We start from the raw sequence: 27,703 nt of genomic DNA, 5'->3' as shown, positions 1-27,703 counted from the left end.
CTAAGCAGTTTAAAGCAGATATGCAGTTAAACAGGTAAGTCGTGCCAGTAGGTAAGCAATGCAAGCGGGTAAGCAGTGTAAGCAGTGCAAGCGGTAAGCAGTTCAAAGAAAGTAAGCAGCGCAACTGTCAAACGCAGCATGACGATTCATTTGATCGTAAGCTGTGAACTACCACGCAATAAGCTTGTTCTCGTTCCTAGAACGAGATCTCTGCATTTAATCATTATCAGGTCATCGTTTGTCGCTCTCACTATTTCTAACAAACTCTTTGTCCTGAACAACCTTAATTAATTCTCATCTCTCAAGGCGCGGCCAACTGACACATGTTATGACTCACTTAAGGCGTCATACTTTCAGAAAAAGCCCACCCTTCTATAGAAGGTCCAAAACATGATCATGATCTAAAATCACTAAAGATCTGATTCTCATATCAGGGTTCAACATATAATCATGCTAAAACAGAAAGCCAAAACTATAGATTCATAAGTGGCTATCCCAAACATTCTCGGAAAATCATCACAACTTACCATAACCTTTTATGATAATAAAAAACACAAGTTCCACGTCGGATCGCTAGGTCTGGGCAAAAGTACAACCTCACAAGGAAATTACCGCCCTAGATGGTATACCTGGTCTTAGATCGTACACTTCCTCACAGGAGTTCACCGTCTTTGCGGCTACCCGTTCGTGGACAGTGTACATCCTCACAGAGAATCTACTACTCTAGCCGATTACCTGATTTGGAAAAAGTACAACCTCACAAGGAAACACCGCCCTAGATGGTATACCTGGTCTTAGATCATACACTTCCTCACAGAGAATCCTTTGGGAACCCGGTCCTCAACAAATGCCATATGCAATGAAAACTATTGCGATACACGCATCAACACAAATGACCGCTCTCAGGGTCGATAGCCACTATAATAATCAACAAGATCAATGCCGGATCACCTGGTCTGGGAAATGTATAACCTCACAAGGAATTCTGCCCTAGATGGTATACCTAGTCTTGGACCATACACTTCCTCACAGGAGTTCACCGTCTTTGCGGCTACCCGTTCGTGGACAGTGTACATCCTCACAGAGAATCTACCACTCTAGCGGGTTACCTGGTCTTGATCATACACACCCTCGCAGATAATCCTTTGGAGATCAGGTCCTTTACAGACATCATACTCAGTGATACATGCATAAATACAATCGACTGCTCCGAACAATTGACCGCTCTTGGGGTCAGTAGCCACAATATGGGCACAAGCATGTATATCAGCAATATGCATCTTATCACTTAACATGGTAAAACAAAACACAAGATCACCCATTCCTCCAGTAAGGTTCTATATCCATGAACATATTATCGTATACTACCAACATTTCTTATCACGTGGCATATCAATCACATTACACAAAAGCATATAATACTACACATTGTATTATTGCCACAAGGAACATTGCAATGCTCAAATAGGACCTCAAAGCATGCGTAAATGACAAATAAGAACACACAGATATGGCAATCCAGCTGATTCTATAGGCAAAGAGTAACTAACTCTATCCGACAGCCAAACAAAACAACTGAATAAGACAAGTATTCACAATAATGTTCGCAAAACATACAATTACCATCAAATGACTCAGTCCATCAGCAAGTAATTAAATTAATCGTAAGGCACAAGCTATTGCATCGCAAACAATTCATAAGCTACACATGAAAAGCAATCATACGGTAGTAGTTATATCACAATATGTAAGCAACTTATAAGATAAGCGACTACATCAGTTCTAGTTGCCACCAGTTCGTAGATTACGAGCTGTATGCAATCACATCAATCATAAGAGATGCAAGCCAATAAGTGCTACGTTACAACAAGCACTAAGCAGTTCGACCAAGGGGTAAAGTAAGTCACATGCTAATATGTAGCAACCAGCATAATGCTATTATTATAAGCATTTAACTAGTATGAGAAGCTAGTTATTACTCAACAAAGAACTGCGTAAGCAGTTTAACCAACTAGAGTAACGCCTTGACAGGCGTGCATAGCTCAACGAGTAGCATACTGAATTACCGAGCAAGCAAACAATCAACCAGTGTGAACAAACCTTATGTTTCGATATTACTTGCCTGCGGGTACGCGTAGGCAAAACGTAGAAACAACTGAGACTAGTTCGGGCGTCTGTTATTCTATGTATTTTCAATAACCCGAATAGCTAGTTGAGTCCGCTCTTAAAGAGACAACTTTAGCCGAGAGAAGATTCCCCAAAGGCAGGTAAGCAGTGCCACAGATGTATCTAACTTCTGTAGAAGTGTTGAGCTAACTATTGTAGCCCCTTTCCCCTAACTCCAATGACTGAGGAGGCCAGATCATTACCCGTGGGGTGGTTGTTAACAACCTGTCCATTGGAGTTTTGTACTGCTCTGTCCTCTCCCTTGACAGACAACAAGAAGCGAATGGGTGCGTTAGGGGTTGCTTAACTAACGACCCATTCTATGCTGTGGTCTTTAAACTACTTGAGCATCTAGCCTGTGAAGGCGATCAATCACCATTTAAGTGATTACCGTATTGTGCATTTAGCACTATTCGAGGTCGCATGGCCGTCTCATTCGATCATCGCAGTACCAGCGTGTAGTGCACGACTACAAGTACTCTAGGATGAAAGGGTATAGCTCTTCAATAGGAGCCTCAACAGAAGTGTTTCACAAAGATATAATGTTTCTCAAACTTTACTTTGCATTCTTTATCTTTTGAAACCACCAACAACTTGTGCCAACATCTGGCATGTGATTATCTCAAATCTCATCCGCTATCAGGGTATCTACATGCCTCGCATGACTCGATACCGGCCTCAATAGACGGGATACATGTTTATCAACAGAACCAACCAATCACATCCTTCCAAATGCTTCGATTTGGGCAGTCTTTGATGCTTTTGCGCAGCTCCCTAAAATCTCAAGTCGACTCTGCAGGACTGCGTACTCGAAGATCCAGGATCCTTGCGAGGTATCCCTCTCCTTAAACGAGGATGTATTGCAAGGCTCTCGACTCAACTCTTGTCGCAAGAGAGAGAGCGGTAAATGCCCCTTGCATCCTCCACGATGATGCCTCAAAAGCGCATGCAATGAGCGAGAACCTGAGCATCATCTGCAATAGCAAGGCAGTAACAAAACATTTACAAAAGAAGTAAAGACTGTAAGTAGGAGTGCAACGCAAAGCCTGAGCGCAATACGCGATGACAAAGTAAAGACTGTAAGCAGGAGTGCAACGCAAAGCCTGGGCACAATACACGACAACAAGGTAAAGACTGTAAGCAGGAGTGCAACACAAAGCTTGGGCGCAATGCGCGACGAAAAGGTAAAGACTGTAAGCAGGAGTGCAACGCAAAGCCTGAGCGCAATGCGCGACGACAAAGTAAAGACTGATAGAAAGTAAATGACAAGGATCACGAAACCGCATCCTTGAGTTAAATGTGTACTTGTATAAATATATATTTGTATATATATTTACTTAATTGCCCTTTTTAGTTAATTAAACTTAATTCAATTGTCCAAGTCCTCCGTGTAATCTTCTCCTACCTTGGGGAGTTGCAAGATTGCTGGCGCCTGCAGGTGTAAACGATTGACGGCTCAGGCCGCGGAGCGCGAGCGAGATCCGTCGTACGAGCAAAAGTGACGATCTTAGCAAGCTAACACAAAAAATAGAAGGTCAGGGACACTGTCGTCGTCCTGACGTGAAGGAAGCAGAGGCAGGGGCATCGTGCCCTTTCGCACATGCTATCAACGCGACGAGCAGGGATTGCGATCCCCTGCTGACCTGCTGTTGGCAATTTACGAGGAGGCAGGGGGTTGCACCCCTGCCATCAGAAAGCGAGGGCAGGCAGGGCTGCGCCCCTGCCTGACAAAGTAGAAGAGTGGCAAGGGGCTTCGCCTCTACCTGTCGAACATGCAAGGAGGCAGGGGCTTGGCCCCTGCCTGATAAAATGTGAACAGGCAGGGGGCGAAGCCCCTGCCTGATGCCAGAGAAGAGCGAGGCGAGGGGGCTTGCCCCCGCCTGCCGAAAAACAGCGGAGGCAGGGGCGATGCCCTTGCCTAAAGAGAGAAGAAGCACAGGGAGGGGGCTCGACCGCTCCCTTTCAGAAAAGGGGTGTAGGGAGGGGCTAGACCCCCTCCTCTGCTGTAACAGAGAGCAAGGAGCAGGGAGGGGAGCTCGACCCCCTCCTTTGTCAAAAAAGAAGCAGGGAGGGGTTGGCCCCCTCCCCTGCTAAAAGTGGTGCAGGGAGCAGGGAGGGGAGCTCGACCCCTCCCCTGCCGTAACAAGAAGCAGGGAGGGGGCTCGGCCCCTCCTCTGCCATAACAGGAAGCAGGGAGGGGGCTCGACCCCCTCCCCTACCTACAAGGGTGCAGGGAGGGACTGGACCCTTCCCCTACAACCAAAGGGCACCGGGAGGGGGCTCGACCCCTCTCTTACCAAACACAACACAAGGAGTCACAGTGCCCCTCCCCTGCGATCTAGGGCAGCAAGGAGGTGGCTCGACCCCCTCCCTACACAACAGAGAAGTGAGGGAGAAAGAGAAACGAGAGAGCGAGAGGGGAAAAGGAGAAAAAGAGGGGAGGTGGATGTGTACCTGGGGCTGCCAGAAGGAGCTCGCCGGAGGGGAGCTCGCCGAAAGGAGGGGGGTCGTCGGTGGCGATGCTCGACAACACAGAGGAGAGGGAGTTGGTCGGGGGAGAGACGAGAGAGCAGAGGGGAAAGGGGGGTTTCGAGAACCTCCCCCCCCCCCCCCCCCCCCCCTTTGCCTCGCTGTCTTTAAAAAGACAGCGAGGGAGGCGGTGCCTCCAAAGGGTCCGGGTCCGGACCCGGATCCGGATCCGACCCTAATCTAATTAATTTTTATTTTTTTTACATTTGGGGCTTTATTTATCTTTAGACAATTTGGCCTTATATGTCTCGGTTCTTGACAATGATGACATATAGCTTTCTTATAGTTGCCATAACCATTTTGTCTCCAAAAATAAGGAGGCTTATAAGTCTTAACATGATTTTCGGGTTTGGAGACGGCTAAGACTTCATCTCCCCCTTTAACTATACCAAGACGAGTTTCTTCTTGGCATATTTCGGCAACCACATCTTCTAGGGGAAGAGGCTTAGATCTATGGAGTAGAGAAGATCTAACTTGCTCATACTCGGATCTAAGCCCATGTAAAATTTGGAAAAAATGTTATTTTTTCATTTGTTGTCTTCTAAGTTCAACGTCCTCACTATCTACCCATTTGGGTTCTAGGAGGGATAGCTCATCCCATAAGAACTAAGAGAGCTAAAATAGTTACGGACACTCATGTCCTCTTGTTTAATGGTGCGAAATTTTTCTTGAAGAAAAAATTGTCTAGCGAGGCCTTTTTGTGTGTACATACCTTTCATGAAGAACCATGCCTCGTTAGCTTTACGAAATTTGGCAATGTTCGCACAAATTTTTAGCTCCACGTTGTTCATAAACCATGCAAAATTTTTTGCATGCTTACTCTCCCAATCTTCAATCAAGAATTGGTGATCTTCAATGGCTTTAATTCAAGCTCCCCCTTCTAAAGCTTTTTCTTGGCCTCCCTCCATTTTGGTGAGTTGAAGTTGCGGTTCTGGAATGGTGCCCATAATATAACTCCAAAGCTTTTTGCCTTTATGCTTGTTCTCCATAGCGGATGCCCATACCAAGTAATTGGTACCATTTAGCTTGAAGGAGAGGTCGATCTTTTGTTCACCTTCCATGGTGAGATAGGAATAGGGAAGCTAGACAAGAGAGCTAAACTTCAAGGGGACACAAGTAAAAAATGAACTAAAGAACAAGAGCACAACCTTGCTCTGATACCATGTAATGAGATATGCGAAAATAGATACAATGTCCTATAATGGACATTCACAATCAGCAACAAAGAACAAGTCCAAAAATGGACATACACAAAACCACTAATGACTTGCAAGAGAAAAATCTTATAAAGCAAGAATGGGCTTGTAAAAGCCACACTTACAAAAGGGGTTTACCCCACTATTTATAAACAAAGGGGAGTGAGAGAGGGAGTGAGAAAAGATGAGAGTGAGAGGGCATTGGGAGGCCCAACTGGGTCGTTGGGCCCCCAACAGTCACAATTGTGACCGTTGGGGGTCCAACGACTCTTAGTTGGGACCCCCAATGTCACATGCATTAAATGCATGTTGAAAAAAGGAACAAAAACAAAAAAATAAAAAGTGAAAAAATAAAAGAAAGGAAAAAAAGAAATAAAAAAAAGACTAACATGCCCCTATTGGGCAGAATTACAGAAATACCCTCAGGTGGGTATGCTGTCATATATATATATACATGATTACATGTATTTTATCACAAAATGCACCCAAATCTTTCGTCACAAACAATTTTCCCTATTGTGTTTCACTAATACAAAAATGTAAAAATTACCCCTAGTCCCAATAATCAAGGATGGGATGATGTTCTCTCTCTCATGTGCACATGTCAGTATTAATCGTACGTGCTTATGTTCAGACAAAAAAAAATCAGAAAAATCTACATGTATTTGCAAGCCCACATCAGCAAGAAGATACCAAGTCTTGCATCACAAACATTTGTTCCGATTTTGATTTAGCAATAATTCAACATATGTTTACTATGTTAGATTTTATGTCTAACATTGTATCAGCTACTCATTGCAAAAACATATTTTGTTTTGCTTTTTTTCAGGAGTATCCTCCAGGCATTATTGCCCTACCCATGGGGAGTAGAACGGCAAGGCCATTCCGTACCACAAACTTGGTTGTAATTGCACCTGATAATTCTACTGATAATTTTACGAGTTCCGTTTTTTCTGCCCATGGAGATGCTTTAATAGTTGATCCTGGGTGCTACTCAGCACTACATCCAATGGTATATAATATTGCATATGTGCCTTGAATTATTCTTGTTTCCTTAGTTCTGAATATATCATTTTATTAATGTGAGTTATGTTAATCTAATGTACTATGCCATATGTGAACAGCTGATGGAGATCGTCACTGCACTGCCAAGAAAATTAATGGTTTTTGTGACACATCATCATTATGATCATGTTGATGGTAATTTTTATTTTGATTGTTATTTTATCTAGTCCTTGGATGTGTTTTTTTAAACTTGAGGAGGTACCTGTTGCGAATTATTATAAAATAAAGTTCTTGTGATTGCATCAATAGAATCAAGATGAAAATGAAGATGCTGATTTCAATCAATGATGAATAAGCTTTGGAATATAACAGTTGAAAATGCAAAGTTTTGCGATGAAAAGAATGGGTGGGGCAAGAACTGCTTTATGGGTAATGTACTTCCAAAGCATTAAAGAATGATCATGAATACACAGATATAAAGGAACCTAACGTGAGTGGGTAGAAGAATGATCTTATTTCAAATCCGTTCATGCATACGGGCTCATGTCATGAAGATTTTGGATATATTTTTGGGATATGAAGGACAACCTTCATATCAATGTTATGTCTTTGGTATATCTTTTGTCTTTAAATATAAATAAAGGGCTTTGAGATTGCTAAATGGTGAGAATTGAACTTGAAGGTGCAGTTGCAACATAGTTAAAGAATAATAATATCATTTAGAATAATTTGAGTATGGCATTTGGAAACTAAGAGTGAAATTCTTTTTTGCAGAGTTAAACTATAAACCAAAATTATTAGTGGGGAAAGGTATTCAAATGAGTTCTGACAAAATTTGCACCTTGTGGGTGGTTGATCAATTACGTATTGAATTTGCATGCATATATTAGTATTCAAACATGACACTGCATTTTGGTATATCCTTGTCTGGTTTCCAAGGCCCAATCAAGAAACTCCAAAACTAGCATCTGGACCATGTTTGTCATCTGGTTTTGCATTCATGTGCTAAGCCGGATGTGTTGGTTTGGGCTGTTTCTATGCCAAAATTCTTAGTGTAGTATCATTTATTTCATGCCTTCACAAACAATTTTAAAACTTATTTGACATGGTTAAACCAAACATGACAAATAGTCTAATACCAAATGTATTTGAATAATTAGATCCAGCTAGTGGTGTCTAGATCTAAGCAAACACAAGTATACCTGTATATATTTTGGATGAACCATCTCAGTTCTGTTTTATATGAAATGCAAACAAAAATAAGATGTATTGTGTATATATCATGATTATCAATATCAATTTTGCGATGATATTGATGAAGGTTATTTTCTAAATAAAATGTATAGATAAGTGGTTTTCTTGGGAATGTTGCATGGTGTTGATGTATAAATAAAATGTAGCTTGGCCAAAATAAAATGTATAGACAAGTATCCAACTCAAGTGGTTATTTTCTAAATAAAATGTATAAAAATAACAATGTTGCATGGTGTTGATGTCATCTTGGGGATTTTAGCAACAAACATGATAAAAAAACCATGTCTATGGCCAAAGTTAAGTGGGATACTTGTCATTCCATATGAGTGGAAACCAGTTGCAATTTAGCTTTCCACATTGTTACCTCTGCTAACTGCTGACAAAGCATACTTTTCTGCTTAACATGTTCTTACGTAATTCTATGCCTATGTATACATATTCTGCTTTTATGTCCATGAAGTAGTAATTCTATGCCTTGCATATTCTTTCAGGTCTTTCAGTTGTCCAAAGATATAACCCTGATGCCATCCTTCTTGCGCATGAAAAAACAATGTCTCGGATAGGGAAAGGTTCTGTATCATCTATTAACTATTTTTTCTGAAGTTCTTTATGCTGGATTTGATGTGAGTAGAGCTACTTCTCAAAGTATTTTTACCATGTTTACTGAGAAATTTGAACATGATTGGAACTTATCAACTTGCTAATGATGTTCGAGTGCATAATAAAGTTTTATGATTTCTTGTTTTTTTGGTTAGTTGTTAATCATGTGGATGCACATGTTTTCCATTTCAAATGGTTGTAATGCTTGTTTGACTTTGTTAGCAAACTTTTTTTTTAATGGTGGGGAAACCACCAGTTTTAGGATTCCTGAGAGGAAATCACATTTATCTCCTCCTTTACAGCATCCTCTAATGTAAAATGTTTCGACAATGCCACAATGGCATGTCTCTAGGTCCTCATACCCCTGTTGATAGGCCAGGACATAGGTATGGGTGCCGGATTCAGCACGAGTATGTGCTGGGTGTGGGTCCGGCTCGGGTTCAGTTAAAACCCAGCGAAAACTTATGTTCATTTTTTTATTCTCCTTCTTTTTCGTGTTCTTTCTGAGAGAGAGAGAGAGACCTACCTCTACCTACCTTTTTCATTTATGATGGTGGAAGGTTCTTGAAATTTCCCCTCCTTTCCTTTTAAAGAGAGAAATAGAGAGAGAGGGGGGGTATTTTCAAGAACCCCTGCCCCCACCCTTTTTTCATTTATGAGGGGGCAGGGGGTTCTCGAAAATACCCCTCTTTCTCCTTTTAAATTAGAAAGATAATGGGTATTATCGAGAACCTCCTGCCTCACTTGTTCCCTTTCTATTTATGAGGGATGGGGGGAAGGCAAGGCCATTCTCGAAAATGCCCTCTTTTCCTTTTTACAAAGAGAGACAAAGAGCTATGAGAAAGGGGGTTCACCACTTTCCCAACTTTTTTTCATTTCTTAAAAATAAAAAAGAAGCTTTTTTTTAATGGATATGGATTTTGATCCAATCCAAACTCAGAACATTTCAGTTTTGTGTGTGTGTGTGTGTATATATATATATATATATATATATATATATATATATATATATATATATATATATATATATCATAGTCACAACTATTGGCGATATTTTCAAAATATCGTGATATTATCACTGTAAATTCAGCAAACAATAATATAGGTAAAATATTACGATATTTTGAAAATATTGTCAATTTGATAATATTGTGATATTATCACGAGAATAGCGTGATATTCTCATGATATTATCAATTAGTTTTACTGTTTTTATTTATTTTTTATATTTTAAATATGTTTTGCTTCTTTTACATTTTTTTGTCATTTCTTTTATTATTTATGCATTTTTTGTCTAAACATGATCTTTTCTTACTTATTTTTGTTATTGTTTATATTTTTAAGCCCCAAACCGAGATTTATCACCAAACCTATAATATCGTGAGAAATAGCTGATACCGATATTTGTGGCTGATATATATGGGTTAATATTGGCTACTAATGAAGGTACAGAACTAATGCGTAAAAATCACTCTTTTCTTCAAAAATTTCCAATTTTTTGTAGATCAAATGTTACGGATGTGATCTACATGCTTTGTTTAGTAGAAAACTTGTTTTAAATCATGTGATTATAACAAGTAATTAGGTTTTTAAAGAGATTAAAAAATCCACGGCCCACAATGTGCCAAAATTCCATAACTCAAAAGATCACATTTTCATATTAGAAAAGCACGATCCAAGGCTTGATCCTTGGCAAAAAAACCATGTTGAACACATCTATGTGGTTAGATTGAGTTGATACAACCTCACCTATGATTTCTAGCTGATTAGTTCCGTACCTTCATTAGTAGCCAATATTTACCCTCTTTATATATACATACAGTCATGCCCCTGACCCACATTTTTTTTAAAAATTTCCATGTTGTACCCTCCGTACCCGCACCGGAATCCATACCCATGTGACAGCACTTGGGATACTTGACTTTGTTAGTAATTATATTATAGATGTTGTTCTGCTAGGCTGCTACATTTTGAGATATTACCTATTTTTGCAAAAAGAGATTAAGATACAAGACTCTTCTTTAGATACCTCAACACTCTTGAGACTGCTTGCACAGGTTGATAGTTGGAGAGTGAATGTACTTAATTAAAACTCCTACAACATAGGAATGTGCGGCCTTGTGATGGTGTGATATATCAATGCAACAAGTCTTTGATATCTTTCAATGTCTTTAAATGGCTTTCTGTTCTTTAGATGAAGTTTATGATTTTGATCCATAGGAGTGTCAATGTGCTTACACTCTTCCATTTTGGTTTGCTTCAACAAATCCAACACATATTCTCTTTGAGAAAGAAAAATAGCTTTTCATTATCTGAGGACTTCAATTCCCATGCAGTACCTCAATAGCCCCTAGTCTTTGATATGAAATGTTTACTTTAAGTGAGTCTTTGGTCTTGCAATCTCTTCTTCATTGTTGCCTGTTCCAACTATATCATCCACATAAACAATAATAAAAGTAAGATGTAGCCTCCTCTTTATAGTTAATGTATGATAAAAAGTGCATCAAGTGAACCCAAAATCAATAATGGCTCTACTAAATCTTTCAAACCAAGCATTTTAATTCATATATAACTTTCTTGAGTTTACACAATATCACTTCCTCTCTCTTGTAAGAACTTGGGGGTAATGGCATTTTCACTTTTTCTTTTGTGTTTTCATGAAAAAGTGCATTCTTTACATCCAACTGATACAATGGCCATGACCTATAAGCCACAAAGGAGAGGAGTACCCTAATGGAGTTTAGTTTGGCCATAGGAGCAAAGGTCTTCTGAAAATCAATCCCATATATTTGACTGTAAATGCACTCACGTCCAACCATCTCTTTTCTTGGAGTTGAGGTATTGTCACGAAACACAACAGAAAGGTAAATAAAAATGATCTAAAGCATAAACATAATTCATTTAACCAAAGACAAGAAACATATTTATACACCCACAAGAACACCAAAAAAATAAATAAATAATTTTTATTAATTACAAATAAACAAAAAATTACAAATGAACCTCACTATAAAAACACTCAAACACACCCCATATGTATATCCATCCTCTCATCTGTACAACAAAAGGATTAGCAATATATAGAAGAAGACATAATGGCTAGTTTGACTGGTCAAACTAGCTGTTAGAACTACTCCTAACGGTCACTTTGACTAGTCAAACTAGCTGTTAGAAAAAATCCCAATAGCTAGTTTGACTATTCAAACTAGCCATTAGAGCAAATCTCAATGGTTAGTTAAACTAGCCATTACAAACCCCAATGGCTAGTTGGTCAATCTCATTTGACCAAAAAGAAAAGTACATAAATAACTAAAATTTAGTCATCCTAAATAATGACTAATAATAATAAAAATAAAATCTCTATTCTACCCTAAAAGTATACAATATGTATACTTATCCTAAACTATCCATTTACTAAAATCTAAATCACAATAAGTATGCTTTAGTATACTTGGAATTATAATAAGAAAGAAAATACAAAAAAATACATATAAATATACCTTAATATACTTAGGTATGTAATACAATGAATATATCTTTGTAACGCTCCAAAATACTGAACTTGTAAACCTTTTAGGAAAATTTTTGAAGCTTTGCCATTAATCATTTTCAGAGTTTAAAATGGTAGTTCAGCGGAAAGTAGTGTTTGAAAGAACAAGTCAATGGACTTTGGGCGCATTACAGGCGAACTTTCTTTTACATAATGGATTTATATCTCCATACAATCATTGAAACTATATAGATTCAAAACAAGGTTTTTGATAATTAAGTTTACACAAAATAAGGTATTACAAAAGAAAACCTTATACAAAATTACAAAACGTTCTCAGGAGCGAAACAATAGAGAGAGTGGGTTCTTGATTTCATCACGTCATCACGCCATCGCCTGTCGCATCAACCTAATCATCATCTGTATCCCATAAAATGGGTCAGATTTATGAAAGCCTGGTAGGTGCATAGATATCAAAAGTCAGAACAAGACTAATATATCTGTTATTTGACGTGTAGTTTCAGAATAAGTAAAAATGAGCATGGTGAACTTGTTTCGATAATTACTGACCTGTAGGTACGCACAAGATAAATGTAGAAACAATTGAGACTGTCCAGGGGTTTGCTATTCTATGTATTTTGATATCTCGAACAACTAACTGAGTCCGCTCCTAAGAAGATGACTTAATGACGGAAACAAAATTCCCCAGAGGCCACTTGTTACCGGGGGATGCATTCGAACTTCTGCAGAAGTCATTTTGATCTACCACTTAGGATAATATTTGGTAACCCAGTCCCCTAACTCCAATGACTGGAGACACCGAGTCATTGCTACTCGAGGAGCATAGTTATTAACAACTTGTCCATCAGAGTTTTTGTACCATCCTATCCTCTCCCTTGATAGAACCAAAGAATAAATGGATACGTCAGGTCTTATTTTATCTGACAACCTATTTAATATGCTCTGGTCTTTTAAACCAAATTGAGCATCTTGCCTATGAGGACGATCATCTCCTTTTATGTGATTTTTTTTAATCATGGTGTATTGTCGCACTACGAGGTTACCATAAAACTCCAATCCAATCATCGTCGTACTAATATGTCAGGCATGTCTTATAGTACCACTACGATGAGAAATATATTGTTTTCTAAAAAAGAAACCCAGACAACGTTTGAAAATTTCAATATCCTGTGCCTTAGGCTGGGAAACATTCGAGTCATTTCGGATATAGAAAAGGACCTGACGTACGTACCACCTAAGCCTACATAGTCGAGGCCTTTTTGTTATGTTGGTTTGAAAAGAAAACTCAGTTGCGAATATGAAAATGCAAAACACTTATTTTGCTTTTCTAGACATTGAAGAATGCGAACTTGAAATCTCGCATGTGAAATCTATCAAAAATCAAGTTTCGGCAAGGATGCACAAATCTGCATCTTTAAATACATGCTAATGTAATTTAAAGCAGGTAGGAGTATGCAAAAACTGCGTACTTTATAAAATTATATATGTATATACAATACATATATATTAAAGCATAAATTGTGCACATTACAACGCGATGACAAGGTAAATGGCGTAAAGCAGGGCCCGATGTGTGAAACCACACATCGAGCTAAATAAGTTACGTAAGTACATCGGGCTAAGTAAATTGCATAAAGTAGGAGCCTGTGCACGTTACAGTGCGGCGACAAAGTAAATGATATAAAACTAGGCCCGATGTGTGAAACCACACATTGAGCTAAATAAATTATAGAAAGCTAGAGCCTGTGCACATTACAGCACGATGACAAAGTAAATGACATAATTTAAAATGGAAAAAAATATGCAAAACTGCGTTCTTGAGTTAAAAGCATATATATATGTCTTTATATATATAACGTAAATATAATACGTATAAATTAGAAGTATTCCAACATTATTCTCGTATGTAACTTTCCCCTACCTTGGAGATGGTCTAGATCTCTGGTGATTCCGAGATTCCGAGTGTAGGTTATAATATTGTTCGTGCCTCGGTAATCGTTCTAAAAATATGGAGTCTCGTCTCTTGTACCGATGTGGTACGCTATAAATGGTTTTTATTGTACTGTGTTAAGTTCTTAGATTTTGTCAAAAGTGGCGATGGTTGCGTTGCAACGATCAGACTTGAACCCAGTTCGAACTGACCTGATCGAGTCAGGCTTGGTAGAGGTTGAGCCGATCTCGACGACTAGCCGGGTTGAGCCAAGGAAAACTGAAGGAGCGGGACAGGACTCGAATCAGTTGGCTTGGTTGAACCGAGTCAAACTTCGGTGCACCCGAGCTGGCTCGGGGGAGCTGTACCGAATTAGGCTGAGCTCGATTTTAGCCCAGCTCAGCTTGGTTTGGCTCGACTCAAGGCTACTGCCGCTGCTTGGGTGCAAGAGGGGGGGGGGTGAGGGCTTGGCAGTCAGGCCGAGTCGCATCTGGCCTAGGATATGACTGAGTCTGGCTCAGTTCTTCAACAAGGGGAAAAAGGGTGAGAGGGCCGACGGCCAGGCCATTGCTGGAGGCGGTGGTTGCTACGGCTCTTCAGACAGAGTAGGGGAAAGGGGGAGGCCGATAGTTAGATCACTGCTTGAGGTAGTGGCCGTGACAACCCTTTTGATACAGTAAGGGAAAGGAGGAGGCCGACGACAGTGGCCGCTGCGACCAGCCTAGGGTCGGGCAGAGGTGGCTTCTTCGGCCACCACAAGAGGGCAAGGGGCAGGTATAGGTGGAGTCTGCCTTCAGCCAAATGGAAGGGAAGGGGGCACCTGTGCGTGCCTCTGTTCTGCTGAAATCAGAGAGAGAAGGGCACCTTCGGGTGCCTGCCGGAAAATCAGAGGGTTGCAGGGTCGCAGGTCACGGGGGTGCTCGTGAGTACCCAGCAAAATAGAAGAAGATGATGGTTGGTGGCCGATTGCCACAGTGGTGGTGCTATGTGCACCCACTAGGAGGGTTTACGGTGGCATACAGAGAGATCAGAGAGCTTACCTGAACTGGTCGGTTTTCGGCGTGGCTTGTTGGGAGGTGAGCAGGGAGAGAGGAGAGAGTCAGTGAGAGGGGTCACCGAGGGGGGGGGGCGCTCTAGTTGGTTCCCAATGGAGAAGAAGAGGGGAAACCACCAGTGGTGGTTTCTGGCGACCATCGTAAGAGAGAGAGAGAGAGAGACAGGAAGAGAGGGTCGGGGGAAAAGAAGGATACGGGAAGAGAGGATCGGGGGAGAGTGGGAGAGATGAGGGGAGGGAGAGAGAGAGACGAGGGGAGAGAAGGGGTGTTGCGGCCTGGAGATTCCGCAGAGGGAGTCAGGGGGGGGGATGCCGACATCTCACCCGGATCCTGGTTGGATCCAAATCCTTTTTTATTTTATTTTGGAGAACCCTTATAAATTTACGGAGTTTACAATCTTAACACCCCCCTCAAACTTATGGTGGACAACCGAAAGTTTCCAAACAAAATACAAGGGACAATAATAAATCTTCAATGGCTTCAAACAATAATCTTTATGATGTCATTCAACAATAGATCTTCCAAAGGAAACTACATGACTCTTATTAGGAATCCAATCTTTCAAATCTCCAAGGACTTTTATCCCAATCCATGACTTTGATTAGTTCCTGTATTGAGATAATGACACAAGACAACTACAATAAAAGGATTATAACTCAAAACATAGTAAAAAAACACAAGATATATATATATATATAATATTAGTTAAATATATATGGAGAGATAATGACCAAACCAAAGTTCACAGTTGAGGAAGTGAGAGCAGGAAGTGAGGCACTTCTAAAATTTTAGGAAGCGGGAAGCGTGAAATGACTTGGAAGCGAACCGAGAATCGTTTTGAAAGCGAGAAGAGAAGCTAACTGGAAGCGACATAAGAATCAAACTGGAATCGAAGAGGGAAGCGACCTAAGATTCAAGTGGGAAGCAAAAGGGAATCGAGCTTTGTCGATATTGGGTTAAAAAAATTATTAAAAGCTAAAATTGTCTAAGCCCCTCCCCCCCCCCCCGAAAAAAGGAAACTCACTTCCTGATATTGGGAAGCGAACGAAAAGCGGGTGCGAAACATGTTTTCGAATAATGAGAAGCATGCTTCCCCATAACTAGGGAGTGCTCTTCCTAATTAAAATGGTTGCTCTCTCATGTAATTCAGAAGTGCCGCATTTCGCATTTCTGAAATGCATTTCGGGGAAGCACACTTTCCCATGTTCTATAGCATTTTCGGTATCCTTGGGCCAAACACACCAAAGACATGAGAAAATACAATATAATTTACAATCATGTAAACAATTATAAGAAAACCAATTAAAAAAATATTAAAAAACAACTACAAGAATCAACAACTAAATACACGTAAGAGATATAAAAGACCTTTCAAACAAGAGTTACTAAACATAATTTCATATCCTCCAGTAATTCTAAAATATCCATAGTCACGAAAACAACACAATTTCCAAAGATAGATATAAGATATTAAAACACTAGAGTCCAAAAAGAATCATATATCAATATAGATTATCAAGAGGCAAGCATGCTCAAACAATATTTCAATAGCTTAGATTGACATTTCATACAAAAATTTAAATCATCAACAATTCAAAACAACTATATCAAATTTTCAATAAGAATCATATAAGAGCAAGACTTTAATGTCTCAAAGAAATTCCAAAGATCAAAGAATCATAACAACATATGTTTCAATGACAATAACAATAACAATATGAAATAAATACATTTAATATATATCAATCCATGCATACAAGGCATATCATGATGCATAATGTATGCAAGGAAATGAGTTCCTTCAAAGATGTTCACTTAATCACCAATAGTGGACATTCAAAAGAGTTCCACCAAAATACCAAAATGAACACTCAAATAACCACACATGGGTTCTCTTGTAAACACCTACTAAAGGGAAATAAAAACAAGAGATAAAAAATAATGATTTTATTTATCTCAACATATGCAAGATTCATACATTTGTAGTGGGACTTTGCCCCATATTTATACAAGTGAAGGAGGCCATAGAGAGTCATTGGGACCCAACGATTTTCTATGTTGACTAGTTCAAATGCAACAAAAAAAATAAAGAAAACCTAAAGAGACTCTTCCTAGTTACATTATATATACATTTACATTTTTTCACCCCCCTCAAACTTACGGTTGGATAACCGAAAGTTTGTCTAAGAGAGTGAAATCTAGGAGTAGTAAGAGGTTTGGTGAAGAAATCCGTCAATTAATATTTTGAAGTAACATAGGGAAAATCAATAGTGTTGTGAAGGAATTCCTCTTGTACATAGTGATAGTCCATCTCAATGTGTTTGGTTCGTTCGTGGAAGGTTCGGTTGCTGGCAATTTATATGAAACTTTTGTCATCACAGCATAGTCGTGATGCTCCTTTACTCTAAACACCCATGTCAGCCAATAATCTTCTTAGCCAGACCACTTCCATAGTGGTTGTAGCCATGACTCTGTATTCAGCTTCAGTTGAAGAAAGAAATTTTTTGTTGCTTATTGCACCTCCAAGAAATTAATGATTCACCTAAAAATACACAAAAACCAGTGGTTGAGTGTCGGTTATTTGTATCACCTCCCCAGTCAGCATCAGTGTAAGCAATTAAATCTAAGGATTAAGAAGCAAAGAGAAGTCCTTGAAAAATAGAAGTTTTAATATATCTAATAATATGCAAAACTGCTCCCATATGAACAGTGATAGGAGCATGCTGAAACTGGCTTGCTGTGTGAACTGCATGCATAATGTCATGTCTCATAATTGAGAGATATGACAATGCCCCGACAAGTTGTTTGTATGGTGTTGGATTTTCAAGTGGTTCCACATCATCAATCTTCATTTTGACATTGACAACTTCGGGATAGTCAACCTTCTTATCATATGAGATTTTAGGCCTGACAACCATATCTAAAGCAAACTTAGATTGAGTTAGTAGATAACTTCTAGAAGAATAAACAACTTCTATACTAAGAAAAAATAAAAAAAACCCAAATCAGTCATTTCAAAATGTGTTTTGAGAAGCTTTTTAATGTGTTCAACTCTCTGTTTATCACTACCAGTGATGATCATATCGTCTACGTAGAAGAGAAGTATAATAATACCTGCATCAAAAATCTTAACAAACAAAGCCGTGTCAGTCAGACAAGATTGAAATCCAACATCAAGTATTACTTGACTAAGCTTGTTATACCAAGCCTTTGGGTCTTGTTTAAGACCATATAGTGCCTTGTCTAAGTGAAGAACTTTTCCTTTATTGATAACTATGCAAGGCAGTGTTTCCATATAAACTTCTTCAGCCAATTTTTCATTAAAAAAAATATCTTTAACATCCATTTGATATATAGGCCATCTCTTCACAGAGGCAAGAGCTACTAAGGTCTTAACTGTAGTCATTTTAGCAACTGGAGTAAAGGTTTCCTCATAATTTATTCCATACTCTTGGGTATATTTCTTGGCATCTAATCTGGCTTTGTACTTTTCAAGAGTTACATCTCTCTTGGTTTTAACCTTATATACCTATCGATAACCTATAGGTTTTTTTTTTTAGAGGAATGGCTTGGACAGTCTAAGTATTCACCTTTTCTAAAGCTTTTCAATCTCATAGCTTCTACTCAGGATGTTCCTTTGCTTTGGCACAGTTGGAAGGTTGTATATAGGAATGTATTAATGCAATGTAGGTTTGATATTTAGGTGAAAATAACTCATAGGACAATTTTTATGGATTTTTGATACTCTAGATGACTTGGTTTGTATTTCTACTTGTTTTTCATCATTGTTATGCTTTTCAAGAGCACATGGATTTTCAAAATTACCACGCCTGGAATATTGGATACAATCTTGATCTGTATGAGATTGTTCTTCACTTATCACATTGCTTTTAACTTCTTGATCTTCATCAACATCACAATCACCAATCTTTGGAATTAAATCCAACAGAAAAGAATACTCATTTATTTCCTTAGTTTTCTCAATTTTGAAACAACTTTCTTTTTCTAAAAGAGATACATTCATTGAAACATATAGCCTTTTAGTTTTAAAGTCAAAACATCTGTAGCCATTTTGATTATTTGCATATCTTAAAAAGACACAAAGAATAGCACGAGGAGAGAGTTTGTTATTTTTATCATTAAAAACAAAACACTTACATAAAAAAACTCTCAATTTAGAGTAATCTGAGACTTGTTTGAAAAGTTTTTCAATAGGAGATATGTTTTTCAAGGAAGAAGATGGTATTCTGTTAATAAGATAAACTGCATTTAATGTGGCTTCAACCCAAAAATACTTGGTTTTTTATAAGTTCTTGTTGTTTCTATAATATGCCTATGCTTCCTTTCAGCTAAATCATTTTATTGAGGGATATAAGGACAAGATTTTTAATGTGTGATACCGTATAGGTCTAGGTAATCTTTAAATTCTTTTGATGAAAACTTTCCCCCTAAATCTATTAAATTATAATCTCTAAACATTGTAATTATATATATATATATATTTTATATATATAAAGGAAGATACATATACATATATATGTACATATATCTACTTATATATATAAAATATATATTCTTTTCTCGTATTAGCTGTAGGGGTATTTTAGTCTTTTTCTCCATTTTACAGATTCACTTTTTGAATATGTTTGTAATTTCTTTTTTTCTTTTTCTTATTTTTTCTTTTCTTTTCTTTTTGTTTTTGTACTATTGTACCTTGGGGGGTCCACACACTAGTCGTTGGGCCCCTCCAACGGTCACATTTGTCACCGCTAGAGGGGCTCCAACGACTATATGGGGAGCCCCTCCAAGGGTCATTGTATGCCCTATAAATATGGGCCTCCTCTCTTGTATTCTTTAAGGCTTTGAGACAAAGCCATTGCTTATTTAATAGAGTTTTTCATTCTATTTTATGCCTTAGTGCATTTGTGAGCCATTGTGGGTTATGCCTTTGTGCACAAGTGTTCTAAGTGTTCTTATTGTGCCTTTGTGCACACGTCATTCATCAAGAACTTAGTGTCCTGATTATAGTGTCTCTTTTGAAGACACTTTTACATGGTATCAGAGCTTGGTTTTTGAAGAAAGAGGATTGGGTGCTTCTTCATATTGTCGGGTGCCTCGAAGGACGTGCCCTCAACTCATATTTTTGATTGGCGTGGAGGCTTTTTTCAATTCATTAGAAGGATACTACAACAAGTAAGATCTAAAATCTTATTGTGATACATATCTTTGTCTCTCTTCTCTACTCTCAAATGGGTGAAAAAGATTCTCATTTCTCTCTTGGCTTCAAGCTTAATGACTCAAACTATCACGTTTGGGCTGGTAATATGGAAGCCCATATAAAAGGAAAAGGGCTTTGGGGCTACGTCCAAGGTTCATTCCCGGAACCGGAGCCTAAAATCACCTTGGTAGAAAGAGGTGAATTTAAGATCCTTGAAGGAGAAGAGAGGACTAAAGCTCTTGAAAAATATAGCAAGAGACATAAGGAGTGAGAAATGAAAAATTTCAAGATCCTATCATGGATTTTTTCATCCGTTGAAACAAGAATCAACGCAAACATTATAAAGTTCAAGAAAACATCTCAAACATGAGAATACCTTGAGAAAATGTATACTTCAAGGGACTTATCCCACAAGTACTACCTCCAAAAAAGGGCTTTGACTCTTCTTCAAGGCGAAATGACCATTAGAGAATATTTTGCCGAACTCTCCTCTATTTGGGATGAGCTTGCCATGATCAAACCAAAGTGGAGTAGAGAAGCTATAGAGCTTAAACATAAACAACTTGAGGAAGATAGGTTCTTTAATTTTTTGAATGGGCTAAGGCCCGAATTTGAGTAAATTAGATCTTCTCTTCTATCTTCCTTCACTTCTCCCTCTCTTGAAGATGTCCTTACAAAATTAAGTGGAGAAGAAACTCGTATGGGCATAAGCAAGCAAAATCCAAGTGTTCTTGCAATGCCTTTAAATCAAGAAGAAAATGATAGAGTAAATGCCGTTTCTAGGCCGGGGAACAACTTGAAAACATACAAACCTCTTTATTTTAAAAATCAAAATCAAGGATCTAATGGTGGACAAGGCGGAAGAAGGGACTATAGCAAAATCGTATGCCATTTTTGCAAAGAACCGTGGCACATCAAACCGGTTTGTCCCAAATGGAAGAAATTGTTGGCTATGACAACCACATCACAACCTCAAAAAGAGGAGAGTTCATCTACTTCCACAAATGGAGTTCTCTCTCTAAATTAAATTATGGAGGCACTTCAACCTCTTTTCAAGGGAGCCTTTTTTGGGGCCGCCGTGTCTACTCCTTCTCCTCCAAGTAAAACCTTTTGGCTCTTAGATTCGGGTGCCTCGTTTCATATGTATCCAAACATTTTTTCTCTTTTCGAATATTCAAAAAATGCATCACCATCTTTTGTTTCAACCGCGGATGACACTTCTCTTGAAATTAAAGGTATTGGGAACTTTGAAACGCAAAATTTCTTTATCCCCAAAATTAGATTTATGCCAAAATTGAATTTGAACTTACTTTCCGTTTCTCAACTCTCGGACCATGGATGTGGCATTAAATTCCCATCTAATAAATGCTTAATACAGGATCGCCGGTCCGAGAAGTTGATTCGGGAAGGCTCTAGGAAGAGAGATTTGTACAATGTGGACTCTTTTCAAATACCTAAAAACACATTTTGTAATGTTGCCCAACAAAAAGATATAAATGTTTGACACAAAAGACTTGAACATCCCAACATCACCAAGTTATCATATTTACAGTTTGTAAAAAATCTTTGTAAAAGTACTTTCTCTTGTAATGATTGCATTCTTGGAAAAATGAGAAGTATGCCTTTTGAATAAAGATCTATGTTTACCACTAAACCTTTCAAAATGTTTGGGGACCGGCACCCATTATATCAAAGGGAAGCTTTATATATTATATGATTTTTGTGGATGATTTCTCTCGATATTGTTGGATATATTTTCTTAAACATAAGCATGAAGTTTTGTCGTGTTTTAAATCATATCATATGATGATTAAGAATCAATTTAATGGCAATCTAAAGATATTTAGGACTGATTCCGGAGGAGAATACCTCTCCAATGAATTTAAGAAATATCTTGAAGACTATGGTATTGTTCACCAAAGATCATGTCCTAAAATCCCACAACAAAATGGTTTGGCCAAAAGAAATCATAGGCATATCATTGAAACTACTAGAACCTTACTTATATCCCAAAGTATTCCAACATTTTTTTGGGCCGAGGCGGCTCTTATATCCGTTTATCTTATTAATTGTCTTCCATCCAAAAAATTTAAATAAAATTTCTCCTTTTGAAATACTATATAAAAAAAAATCCGATTATAATAGATTAATAATTTTTTGATGTAAATGTTTTGTTCTTACAGATAAAAATGACAAACTCTCACCAAAAGCCATTCCTTGTGCTTTTCTTGGTTATTCAGAAACATAAAAAGGGTTTCGATATTATGATACTAAGAATGATAAATTATATGTCTCCAGGAATGTGACGTTTTTGAAAAATGATAGTGGTTTCGAAAAAATTAAACCGTATTTGAAAAATGTCGACTACTCCTTCCTATTTGACTTATTATCTAGAGATTATGATATTTCTAGTGATGATGAATTAACGTGTAATAGTGATAATGAATTGGATGAAAACAACAATGACTCCAACCCCTCTACCACCCATCATCAAGAAGAAATGACATCTAGAGATCCTATCACTTATATACATAGAGATAAAGATACTTTTAGAAGTGCGATTGAACAATATAGCGAACCTAGTGAATCTACCTCTATACACGATATAAATCTTAGAAGAACTAAAAGAACTAGGAAAATTCCCTCTAGATTCGTATCCTTTGATTCATTCTCACCTAAATATCGTGCTTGCCTTAGTGCCATTCACTCATATTTTGAACCGAAAAACTTTGGGTAAGCCAAAAAGTGTGTCGAATAGAGAGAAGCCATGGAGAATGAACTCGAAGCCCTTAGGAAAGCTAACACATGGGAATTTCAAACTCTTCCTAATGGAAAGAAAACTATAGGATGCATATGGGTATTCAAAGTCAAAACCAAGAGTGATGGATCTCTTGAAAGGTAGAAAACTCACTTAGTAGCTAAAGGGTATAGTCAAGAATATGAGATTGACTATGAAGAGACATTTGCTCCAGTAGCACGTATGGTCACTGTCAGATGTCTCATCACCATTGCTTCAATTAAAAAATAGAATATTTTTCAAATGGATGTCAAAAATGCTTTTTGGAATGAAGATCTTATTGAAGAAGTCTATATGGATGCTCCTCCTGGAATGAAAATTTTTAAAGGAAAAGTTCTCCACCTCAAAAAAACCTTTTATGGATTAAAACAAGCCCCCAAGGCTTGGTATGACAGATTTAACTCTATAATGCTAGAAAATGGTTTCTTGTCATATTTTACTGACATAACTCTGTTTGTCAGAAAATCCAATAATAACTGAAAGTGATACTAAAGGAGTTAAAAGCATAAAATAAATTCTAAAAGACAAATTTGAGATGTCTGACCTAGGTTTTCTAATCTATTTTTTGGGAATCGAAGTTGCATACTCTCATAGAGGTTATTTTTTATTTCAAACTAAATTTGCTTCTGAGATTCTTGACAGGTCAGGTATTACAAATGATAAAGTTTGTGAAACTCCTGCCATAGTAGGAGCCAAAATGAAAATTGATGATGTCATTCTTCTCAATGATCCCACTTTGTAACGACCCCAACTCATACCTCTTAAAAATGATTTTTTTTTAAACCATTGCGGAAACATTCTCAGAAACCCAGGGTCTTTACAGTTCCACTCCCAATTGGATAAAACAACCAACCACAATAGAGCTTATCACTTATCATCCCAACCCATAACAACTCATTATTTATTAATCATGAAAGAAAGAGTACCTAACAATAATTGCAAAAGACATATAAGAGTTATTTTAATGACATAAAAGTAAATAAAGAAAAAGACCGAGCCACGCTGTCCCTTTGTGAACTGTCCAGCAAAAGTGTGACACTCGTAGCTTTACCAGAAGCTAGTCGCTTCACTGGTCTCCTGCGACTGCAAAAAGCTACAAATAGAGGGTGTTAGAAATCTAAAGAATTCTGCATACGAATCCCTCTAATGAAATAAATGAGAATAAAGAATACAGATAAGATTCCATACAATAATTTAGAGGAATGCAATTATGATAATTAAATAATTCAATTAAGCATTCATGCAACAAAGAACATTTATTAAGCATGAAGGAATATATAAGCAATAGCAGGAACCACTATTTAAGCAATACAACCATATGACATGTATTAGAAAACAATAATATGCATTCATCAACATTTAACAGTTAAGAGAACAGGTAAAATATAATGTTCTAATGCATAGCAGGATTATGCATGATTTATGTGGAATGCATGAACACTTTATTATCTTTTATTAAAGTTTTTCTTTCCATATGCATGCTTTATTAAATGCATACAATTTAAGTTTCTCTTTTTAATTACCGTTGTCTGTGGATACACCAAACGAGTACGATTTTCCAAGGTAAAGTTAGGTTCCCAGGGTAGCTTAGCACACAAGTTGTATTTTATTTACTGGGTTCCAAACTTAGCCCTCGACCGAATTACCTTCGAAACATTAGACCTCCACATCTAATATCAGGACACTAAGGACCTCCACATCCAATAATGTCCCTTTTTTGGTATACCAAAACAACAGTTGTGTCGAACACACCACCTCTAGGTAAAGTGACAGACTCTCCCTAAAACCATGACTAGGAGAAAAAACCTCAATATCGGGTTCAAGGGTCAAAGTAAAGCACACAGAGTTTTTGTATCCTCGTGATCTCCCAAAACCGAATATTTAAGATTCCCATTCTTCCGATGAGAGATCCCAGAACGTATATTACACTGTTCTTATTTATTATCTTTTTATTAAAAGCCAATTATTGAGTTTTGCAATTCAACATGCAAAAGCAAAGGCAAAAGCTCGCATCTGCCCCTGCGAAAACCATCATGGGACTCCCGCCCATGGAAACACATAAAACAATGCAATATAGTGCAATAAAAATAAATGTGATTTTTGCGATGCATTTAAAATACATAAAGGATGAGCAAACCAAAGCTCGAGGCCCACCAAACCCATGATGATTCATTTCGAACATCGTATAAAAAAATTATAACAATATGTAATTTATGCAATGATACCAACATGATTTCAAATGCACATTCATTCATACCAATTTAACAATGTGCATGAGCTACCACAGTCATATGCATGTGTTCACCATCCATCCATATGAAATTGCTTTCGTGTAATCACTTAACACACATGCATTCATTCATGATTCATAAGTACATGAGAACATTTATGCATGATTGTATATGCTAAACACATATCGATTTCATGTATGCACATGTACTTGAAACAAATCCATAAATGCACGATAATTAAACATGTCCCATAAATGTAGGCACATGAAACTTTTCATTCATAACATGTGATAACATTCACACACATGAACATAACCCGGATCTAGAAATTGAATTTCAGGGCTGCACACATTCATATCATGTATGCACCTGTACCAAAACAAACTTTGCAATAACATGTTAATAGACATGCATTCATATCCAACATGCTAAAATCAAATTAAAACATAAGAACTCCATTCATCAGATTAAGTCCACCATACCTATGTCACACAAGTTTACATTCATGGATCTCTTTAAACATATGCCCCCTTGTGCAACTAATACATATGCAACATAAATCTAAAATTTCAGATTTTACACATGCTCACAAAATTCTCATGTAGTTGACATTACATTTGGACATTGGACACACATTAATAGTTAATCACAGGCATGTGAAAAATGAAGTCTTCACAATGGCAAAAAATCTGGAGATATGCAAAGGCAACACAAAATACAAGATTTGTTTTTGTAAGCAACACAAGGATTCAGCACCCTTAATATTTTCTTTTTCTTTTTTTTTTAAAGAGATTTGAGGCCCAGCTGACTATCAGTTGGGTCGGGTTTGGTCAGCCTCGGGCCGGACTGCCTGCCAGGCCGGGCTAGCCGAGTCAGCCCAGCCGACCCTGTTGGCTGGGCCTGACAGCCCATACATAGATTCCTCTTTTATTATATATATATATATATATATATATATATATATATATATATTTTCTTTAACTGCCCAGGTCTCACTCAGTGATACTACTTTGGTTGCTTGTCCAACAGGTGCTCAACATGTGGATCAAGGTCAGAGCTCCATAATGGAGATGCACAATAATTACCTGTCCAGTTGATAGAAAAGCACCCAGACAGTCCAAGGCTTTTTGTTCTTCACAATAAGCCAATTTAGGATCCATTGCACAGGGTCAACATGAATAAGTATAATAAAAGACTAAAGACCCTAACAATAGTTTTTTTTTCTATGATACGCCCTCTATATCTTCATCTATGAAGATATCTATATAAAAATATAGTTGCAAATCCATAGCCATATTTTCAGCTATGAAGTTTACAATCTTTGGCAATTCATAGCCAGTCTCATGGTAATCACTGCTGAAGAATTAAGAAGAGAGGCATTCTGAATTTCGGCTTCCTAAAAACAAAATCAACACCTGAGCAAGATAGTGATCAAAAGGCAAAAAGAACCATAAAAGATTGTCACACTACAACCTACATAACTATCCCACAAGTTATGTCACACAGACACTCTATTAGTCTATTTTGACTATCCTTCCATATCCCTTCATATACAAGTTGTATTGGAAATTTCATAAAAATTGTTGTACCCCGTATCCGCAGCCATATCCATGTGACAGCCAACAAGCCAATCTTTTTATATTCGGCATAAAAATTACAAATATAGTCCATGGCCAAAATCTGTTAATGATTGTTCATCTATGAAAATCTAGAACCCCTTCACAAGCCATCCAATATTTTAGCTTCCTTAGAGTGAGTTGTGAAGAGTACAACATAACATATTTGAAAGAACTATGTCAACATTTAAAGCTATATCTTAATATGTTTTAGCTGCTAACTATAGGTATTTGACCATACTACATACTTCATACATGTGTTATGCCATACTCCAGGATGGAGATGCTTTGTTCTTGGGCCATCTTGTCTGTGCCAAAAGGTCTACCATGTATAATGAACCAAAATAACTTTTTTTAAAACAATATTCAAAGATTAGCATAGCACTAGAACTACATTACTAGGCAAATCTTGAAGCTCTTGAAGAATATTCTGTCAAGCAAAAGATACCAAGAAGTTGAAGTCGCAAAAGAACACTAATTCCAAATTTTATACCATTTCCAATCTTTTCCACCTAGTTTGTCTCATTTCCTTAAAATGCATTATATGACTGAAATAAATGTATCCAGGTGATGACTTGTTAATTGGATCCATTAG

At 37.7% G+C, this 27,703-nt stretch overlaps 1 protein-coding gene across 7 annotated transcripts in view; it reads left to right on the top strand.

Annotated features, from left to right (window-relative positions):
* Positions 1–27,703, top strand: part of LOC149831459 (Metallo-hydrolase/oxidoreductase superfamily protein) — a 133,080-nt gene that overhangs the window by 26,194 nt on the left and 79,183 nt on the right. For all 7 annotated transcript variants that reach the window (XR_016433017.1, XR_016433018.1, XM_090012081.1 and 4 more), the window contains exons 4-6: positions 6,721–6,903; positions 7,016–7,091; positions 8,642–8,719. Coding sequence is in view for 5 of the 7 variants with exons in the window: in XM_090012081.1 (XP_089868207.1) it covers positions 6,721–6,903; positions 7,016–7,091; positions 8,642–8,719 (337 nt within the window). In the remaining 2 variants the exon portion in view is untranslated. The remainder of the gene's footprint in view (positions 1–6,720; positions 6,904–7,015; positions 7,092–8,641; positions 8,720–27,703) is intronic.

This window comes from Nuphar pumila, chromosome 7, assembly GCF_984573655.1.
Source record: "Nuphar pumila chromosome 7, dmNupPumi1.hap1.1, whole genome shotgun sequence".
Taxonomy (NCBI): domain Eukaryota; kingdom Viridiplantae; phylum Streptophyta; class Magnoliopsida; order Nymphaeales; family Nymphaeaceae; genus Nuphar; species Nuphar pumila.
Note: the sequence above shows the minus strand (reverse complement) of the source record. Positions and strands in the feature narration are given on the sequence as shown.